At 38.7% G+C, this 8,805-nt stretch overlaps 1 protein-coding gene across 1 annotated transcript in view; it reads left to right on the top strand.

The window, feature by feature from the left end:
- The first annotated feature begins 461 nt into the window (after positions 1-461).
- nuf2 (UF2 component of NDC80 kinetochore complex) overlaps positions 462-8,805 on the top strand; it is a 13,664-nt gene continuing 5,320 nt past the window's right edge. Inside the window, exons 1-5 of the mRNA XM_050038786.1 lie at positions 462-697; positions 2,854-2,928; positions 3,121-3,197; positions 5,161-5,222; positions 5,354-5,451. Of these exons, the coding sequence (XP_049894743.1) occupies positions 575-697; positions 2,854-2,928; positions 3,121-3,197; positions 5,161-5,222; positions 5,354-5,451 (435 nt within the window). The 5' untranslated portion in view covers positions 462-574. The remainder of the gene's footprint in view (positions 698-2,853; positions 2,929-3,120; positions 3,198-5,160; positions 5,223-5,353; positions 5,452-8,805) is intronic.

The raw sequence follows: 8,805 nt of genomic DNA, 5'->3' as shown, positions 1-8,805 counted from the left end.
AGGAGAGTTATTATTTGACTTATAATCATTAGATTGATCAGTGCTGATGCTAGTACATGTATACTTGACGTGTAGACCACCATTTGCTAATACGTTTGCCATATCCATTTGATATGGTGATAACTGATCCTCAAATGTTTTGTTTTGTCCTCGACCAAAAGATATTCAGTTTACTGTCATAGAAGAGTAAAGAAACCAGAAAATATCAACACGTAGGAAGTTGGAATTAGAGAAGTTTGACTTTTTTTTAATTACTTAAACTGATTAATCGAATATCAGATTAGTTGGCAAACACAGTTTTCCCCAAATATTTAAATGAAGTCCAAATAACTGTGTGAGGGCAGGCTAAAGTGAGAGGGGAGAGTTAAAGAGTTTGAGACAGTCAGTGCGGTAGAGGGCGCAGATGAGTAATGAATCATGTCTCTCACAACAGAAGAAGTATGAATTGACCAATCAGATGCGTCATCCAGAAATCAACACGGAAGACGTTTTAAGGCGCCAATTTTGTCTCGTCGTTGAAACAGAAATAGTTTTTTCGTGTTGTTTTTTTGTAGCTGGTATTAAAATTGCGACAATGACAGAAAACACCTTCCCCGTCTATGCTGTGGATGCGATAGTGAACTTTTACCGGACAGAAGTTCTCACGGGTCAAGAGGCGAAACATTTCAACAAGAGCGACCTGACTCCTACTCCTAAGGTAACGTCCGTTCACTGTCCACAAACTATATAATTCATACTTGATAACAGCAACATAATGACTACATTTGAAAGGTTCGTCAGAAGTGTGCAACGCACATAATGGAGTTAGAAATATAATTAATGTTGCCAGGGACCGAACTGAAGAGTTGAAGTTGTGGTCAGCAAACCAGTTTAACGATTCACATTCATTTGGATAAACAAACAAAGCCCAGAAAAAAACAGGATCAGTTAAATATAGATACGCACTTGATTTAACTAACGTAAACTTGACTGTTAATTGATCAGCGAACTATTATAACTAATAATCTATCATTTTAAGCAAAACCAGTGAGCATTGTCTTGTTTCAACTTCTCCAGTCAGGGTTAACTGCTTTTGTTGTCACATATAAAAAGTGGCATGAAACATAGTATGATTCCAGATAGGACTGTTAACGATTGTTTTCAATGTGGATTAATCTGCTGTTTTTGTTTTTTCTTTTTTATGATGACGATTACTCAATAAATAGTTTTGTCTCTAAATTGTCTGAAAGTAGTGAAAGGTGCCAGCTAAAATTTCCCAAAGCTCAAGATTATGGTGTCCACTTGTTTTAAGTGACCCACAGTCCCTAACTTAAAAATATGAAAATATTCAATTTACAATCAGATATGACAACAAGCAGCAAAGTGCCACAGTTGAGAAGCTTTAATAAGCACATATTTAGAATTTTTATTTGAAAGATAATAACATTAATCACTAAAACCACATTCGACCAAATGACAAATAATTTTTTTTTATTTTTTTTATTTTATATACTTTATTAATCCCCCTGAGGGGAAATTCAATTTTTTCACTCTTGCTGTCAATTACACACAGGTCCGAAAGACACACACATGCACAAACAGGACCTATACATGCACAAAATGGAGAGATGTCAGAGTGAGGGGGCTGCCTTGGTCAGGCACCCTGAGCGGTTGGGGGGTTCGGTGCCTTGCTCAAGGGCACCTCGGCAGTGCCCAGGAGGTGAACTGGCACCTCTCCAGCCACCAGTCCACACTCCATATTTGGTCCGGACGGGGACTCGAACAGGTGACCCTCCGGTTCCCAACCCAAGTCCCTATGGACTGAGCTACTGCCACCCAAACAAGCTTTTCTCAAGGAAAACTAGTGATGCATGATAATATTAGCACGTCATCGGTATCAGCCGATACTGGCTTTAAAATTAACTGAATCAGCCACATACTTTTTTCTATTTTGCACTATGAATGAATATTGCATACATTTAAAAACACTGTATTTCATGTCTCCATCTGCTGGTGGGCCATCACAATAAGAGTATGTGTGCATAATATGATGTTTATTCCACTACAGAAGAGACTTGATGATCACTAAAATTAGGTTGGGGAAAAGTGGATATATCGATATTGCTATCAGTTATTAGTCAAATGAGTTGTTATACATTGGCATATCGGATATCGACAAAAACCCAATATTGTGCATCCCTAAGAAAAACCAAATGGATATTATAATGTTCATTGTTTTCCATGTATTCCTCTCTAGAAAGTTTTTTTTTTTTCAACATTTAAGTAGGTCATCTAACTTTTTAACTTGACAAAAAATGTCCTGTTTTATGTTACAAAAAACATTAATATAAAATGTTCCCTAACCCTTAGTCATTTATTTTGGTTCATGTTTTGTTTTCCTTCAGTATTGGTTATCGTAAAATTGGTATTAAATTTAATTCTGAGAGGCATTAAAAATGTCTTAAATCTAACATGCCTAAGCTGTAGTTACTCTGTAATCAATAATGAAAATAATTATAATTAGATGCAGACCTTGCTCTTTGCACAGAACAAGCAATGTGGATTTAGTCCCCTGTATGTAGGATATACAGGAATCTTCTTACCAAGAGATCATTACACAGCCAGAATGAACAGGAACAAAAATTACAACAACCAGTAACTCTTTTAATATACACATAGGCATGTGTATGTTCGATTTACCAAAATTGGGTACCAGCTGTAAACATTCACCCAGCTTTGATTTCAATGAAGCAAAGAACTGGACCAGACAAAATACCTGCCCGTAGTTGAGATGCTGTTTGATTTCCAGCCATCAGTCTATGGTCAGATAAATTACAGATCATTAACATAGCACTCACTTACTCTCTCTTCCAGCCAGAGGCGGTTCAAACATTGTACATGAGAGTGTTGCATCTCCTGTATCGTTTCAGACCTGAGTGTCACTCCATGGTAAGTACTGTCTAATTTCACTCTAGATTCTAAGTTACACTGAGCAGTCACATATATTTCTTATTGTTTGGTGTTACAGTGTCACTTTCCACACCTGTTTTTGTAGGGAATGGTGTGGTGGTATATGTCATAGACAGAGTCATCACCATCTTTCCTATATTTAAGAGCTGGATCTTTTTTGTTTTCCCAAAGCTTCCTCTTTTGGAGAACATTCAGAATCCAGTATATCACGAGGGGACAACAGCTATCATGAGCGTCTATATGCGCATGTGAGTTTACTTGCTTCCTTTCCAGGATATTACACAGTATTATATGTACCAACTGCCACGGACTGAAAAAAAAAAAGGATTATTGCTGATAACAAGTTTATAGAGGAAATAACCCCCTGGCTTTTGGCCTAAGTGCCTCCTTCCAGGAACTTGAAAATGGGCAGGGCTTGGTTGGTGATGAAAGCTCTGTCCATATACGTCACTAGGTACCTGGGGCCTCATTTATAACCAATGCTTATGCTAAAAAAAAAAGGGCGTGACATGTGCATACGCCATTTTCTAAGCATAAACTGGGATTTATAAAGAAAAACTTGATGAGGAAATGTGCTTAAATTTAAGAAAACTCTGACCCATATGTACGCCCATTTTGAGACGGGAAATTGCTGACACAGATGGCGAGATGGTGAATTGAAGCCAGATTATGGAAATGTGAGAGGGAGCATTGTACGTATAATGATCTCTCACACATTTAAATTCACCTCATATCATATGTTTCTTAGAGGTCCACTTCATAAACAACAGATGCAGCAGTGCTTTTTGTGTTTGTGCCAGTGAGCCAGAACTTTTACTTACACACATTTTGATTACAGGAGATATGTCACCTTAAATCTCAAATCAAATCCCACTCAGTATTTCATTAGCGCTGTGTTACCGTCACATTCCCTACCACTGGAGCGCGGAGGGGAGGGGAGGGGCCGTCTGCATGCTGTTGACCCTTGTGCACAGGCTAACTGATGAAATTAATGTCGTCGATTGTAGAAATCCAAGATAACATCAAACAGCATTAAATAATTGCAGTACACTGTGTCAACAGTTTTCAATAATCTCTTCTAATACTGTGCAAATATCACCAAGTACCATTTTAGTTTTCTGATAGTTTTTGTGTGTAAAATGGCCACAGGGATCACAAGTGTGCTTTTAGGCGCAAAAAGCGCACTGGAGACACTGCAGTACTCTGTTTCATCTTCACCACCTGCGTATATGGGATGTGGTAATTAGCAAAGACATCAGGGCGCAATGCTTTTCTCTTTGGCAACCATCTTTAGATCATCTGACCCTTTTTAATGGCAGCTAGTGTCCTGTTTGATGAACTGACTGCATTAAAAGCAGCAGCAACATGTTCCCACTCACTGCCTTTGGTTTGTGACCTCACTGCCCACTAAACAACAGGCTGTGTTTTCTAACCTCCAGCTCACCCACAAGCACCTCAATTTCTGTGTCAGGAATATTCATTCTCTCAGTTTTCCTCTCAGTCATTGCCATGATATACCGTATAGAACCATTGATCAGCCAGCTCATGTTTATGTATCAGAATTAATGAGGTGCTTTGACTTTACCATTTATGGTGGAATGTGGGTGTGTAGAAGGCGAGATATTAGGCTGGGCCCTGTGCATGCAATTCCAAGTTGATTTGGGATTTATAAAAGGATTTGTAAACTGTGCACTGGCAGGCATACGCATGGTTTTATAAATCAGAATATTTTTTGGCATATGTACATTTCCTCATTTGTATGTATGCAAACATTTAGTGTATATTCTCTGCAGTGTTTTATAAATGAAGCCCCTGATCAACAAATAGCAAAATTCAATTGCAATAGCCAGGTTTCAACCTGTAGAGGGCGGTCACTATGCATATTTATAACACAATATGTAGACTTCAAATACTCTGCACTCAGGTGTCAACATGTGGACCTGAATCTATCAACATCACTACTAAATACAATGTTTTTCAATTGAAAAAAGTCATTTGGGGGTTTAGTTACTCTTTAAGGACAGAATGTATTTAGAATTATGTAAGCAGACCAAATAGACTCAAATGAATAGAACACCCAACTGTTTTTGTTATCCTTAGTTCAGAACTTGAAAGGGTTCAGCTCTGGAATCAGTGAGATTTTTATGCAAGATGTTTATTGTTGCATGCAGTGCATATATTTCTAACATTACTGTGTTGGATGTTTTATAGGCGGCAGTTTCTGCCAATGTGTTTGGTGTACGATTTTTCACTGAATGACCTTCTAGCGCCAAGTAAGTTAATGATTTTAAGTTTTATCTGTCCAGAGTTTTTCTGAAACTATTACATCATTATATATCATTTCCACATCTAATAGCTAGATGTCAGATAACCCTGAATAATGGCCTTGTTCTTCCTTTTCTAGAAAAACAGAAGACTCTGACTGTTTTAAGTGCCATAATGAACTTTCTTCACTTCAGGAAGCAGAGGATGGACATCATCTTGGACAAGCAGGCCAAATTTGTATGTCATACTGGGGGTTGGCAGTAGGTTAAAACCTGCAATGCTCTTTTATCCTGTGAGTCAACTGTTAATATAGTAGGACTGGTAAGGAAAAGGATCTCTGCAGCCTACATAGGCCCTAAACAATTGTGTTGTAACCCCAACATCAGGGATCGTCGACTGACAGACCAAAGACTCCCATCCAGCTTGCAAAATATTAATATATAAAAATATTATTCAGAAAATATGAGGAGGAAAAATGCATTACAGTATTTAGGATATCTAGTATTTTTTTGGTCCTATACTGAAGCAAACCCCAAGACAATTGAGATTGAAAAATAATTATAGTAATATATAGTAATTTATTTATTGGTATTTACCAACCACACACATGTGCGATTGACCTGCAGGAACTAAAGATATTATAAATCCCTCTGTTGGCTTATTTGTGGTAGTGATGCAGCGAGTTCGGGTAAGCTTACTACAAAAATGTCAAATGTCAGTGAGTGATAAAGTAGCATCCTGAGTAAGATATTAATATCTCACAGAAACACTGTGTGTAGTAGTTCACCTTCCACCTTCTCTTCTCCTCTCTATGTCCCTCTTTCTCTCTCACAAACACACACTTACTCAGTGTGTGTCTCAGACCTGACAGTTGTGCTACTATAATGGGTAAAGTTTGCAGTTTGGGTTTAACACGTATTTTGCTGGTTGCTGTGAGTGTTGGATCATTGTTACTGGAATGAATTCTTGTCTTTTATAAATGGGATGCTGCATGGGCCATAACTTCATGCAAGAATGGGTAAAAACTAATAGCCCCTCTTCGAAATTTTGTTTCATTATATTCCATAACATATTTCATTACTTCATTATTAAAGTTAGTAATATATAGAGATGTACCAATACTATTTTTTCCTTCCCAATACGGATTCCGATCCCTGAACCTTAGGTATCTGCCAATACCAAGTACCGATCCAATACCAGTGCGTAAAATAAAAATGGATGGGATATGAATTGTTGTATGTCTCAACTCCTAAAACTCTATGAAAAATATTAAGAAATAAATACATGATAGTAGAATTAATGCCATAAACTTTTTTATCCTTTCTTATTATTATCTAGTGTTGACACAGATCAAGACACAGGTTAAAGTGCAGCCACACAATTTGGTAAAAAAATACATTTTAAAGGCTACAGTAGAATGTAGGGCTTGTATTAACAAATACAAAAATTTTGACTAGATGACTTAAAGTAAGAAAATTAAAAAATAGTGGCGGGGCTTTTACTCAGCACAACTGCACAGGCTACCAGCTTCATTTGAAACAGACTACATTATAAAAGAGCCGTTATTTATCATTCCCCCTGTATCTTTATATTTTTACTTATTATCCGCTCCTGTTGCCTTGAAAATACATTGCACCGTCATTTCAAATTCAACACTTCCAGAATTTGTTTCAAATTAAAAGCCCCTTATAACCTCGGCTGAGAGAATCCCTCCATTTTCTAAATAGGCTTTTATTGTGAAACATTTGTAGGAAATTCCTGTGGAGGATTCAGTGACTTGTATGTTTGCGTAAGGTACTTCAAATGTAGCTCCTGCCATCTGCTGACGCTTTTTAGGTGACTACAACAACATTTCGGCTGGCACATGAACAGACACAGTGACTGAAATAATAGTAAAAGTAATAAAAATAATTGGTGTGTACCACCGTGTAGTCTGTCATGTCTGTCGGCCAAGTCACGGCACGATTTTATGACTCCACAATCGTGTAATGTGACATAGTGACTTTCAGAACGGGCAGAAAAGTTGTGTAGTGTGCACCAGGCATAAATTCTGCATTACCGTTTCTCCCTCTTGCATGTCGCTCATTTTCAGTGTGTGACTGCAGCGTGTGCATGAGAGGGGGAGGGGCTGCTGTTGTCAGAGAGGGAGAGACAGAGAGAGAGAGGCGAGCAGAGCGGAGCAACGAGCGGAGCTTCAGAGCTGCAAAACAAAAGTTTACATGTTCTAAAAAAAGAGAAAACATTGCATGATGTCCTGCGATGTGACTATTGCACATGCGCACATCGTGTCGGCAACGTTCAAACGATAGTGTGCTTGGTATGGGATTGGTCACAGGCTGTACTCGCAGATGCCACATTTTAGGCAGTATCGGAGGCATTTCCGATACTGGTATCGGTATCGGTACAACTCTAGTAATAGTATATAGCCATAGAGATGGGGTAAGGAGCTTGGAACTGACCCCTTTTGATGCTCCTTCGCATCAAAAGGGGTCAGTTGAGGTGGTTTGGGCATCTGATCAGGACGCCTCCTGGGCGCCTCCCACTGGAGGTGTTCCGGGCACGTCCCACTGGTAGGAGGCCCTGGGGTAGCGCTATAACACGCGGGAGGGATTACATATCTCATCTGGCCTGGGAGCGCCTTGGCGTCCCCCAGGAGGAGCTGGAAAGCATTTCTGGGGAGAGGGATGTCTGGGGTGCTTTGCTCGGCCTGCTGCCCCCGGGCCCCGGCCCTGGATAAGCAGATGAAAATGGATGGATGGATGTATAGACAATTTGAAAGTGCGGTCCCTTAGACAGTTCTAGTTGATGACCCCATCCCTACATAATCCACTTGTGTTACTCAGTGGCCAGCTGCAAAATAGAATACTGCAGGCTGTAGTGGACAGTTAAACCCTGATTCAAGAAAGGTCTAAAATATAAAATATGCCAGTTTTAATTAAAAACATCCCAATAAACAGTTTTAATGTGGGTCCTTGATAGAGTTAGAACTCCAATGCAGACAGATCTATTGACTGCACATTTTGCAGTCGATGTAGTGTTAATTTATTTTTATTTTTTTTTAAAGGTATACTATGCAGGAATTGTTGGCTACTGTTTCTTTTTAATGAGTATCACCAGTGAAAGTGAAAGCCAACGGCAGCTTCATCCCCCCGATGTCTTGCCTCACTATATTTGCTTTATCCTGTGCTGTGTTTGATATTTTCATAGTTTCCTCAGACTGCTGCTTACGGTTTGGCGCCCAATCGCTACCTTTGATGAAGTTGCGACTTCACCTGTGCGCTGTGCCCAGGAATATCTTGACCTGAGCAAAAAATGAAAATTGAGGCAGTGAGCAGGGTCTTTGCAGATAAATACACCACCACACACTTAATTTAGAGGGATTACTGTTGGATGACTCTGTAAAATTTGATATCTCGATTATAGTGACCAAATTATCACGGTAAATGATAATATTGCGATATTTTTTTAAGCGCTGTAAAATGTCCAAAAAATAGATACATTGAAATAACTTCACTAAATCTTGTAACTTCCTTATCATACTAAAATGTTAACAGCCAAAATCTTATATTAAAATGAAACTTTCACATTAAA

The sequence above is a fragment of the Epinephelus moara genome, chromosome 24 (assembly GCF_006386435.1).
Source record: "Epinephelus moara isolate mb chromosome 24, YSFRI_EMoa_1.0, whole genome shotgun sequence".
Lineage (NCBI taxonomy): Eukaryota > Metazoa > Chordata > Actinopteri > Perciformes > Serranidae > Epinephelus > Epinephelus moara.
Note: the sequence above shows the minus strand (reverse complement) of the source record. Positions and strands in the feature narration are given on the sequence as shown.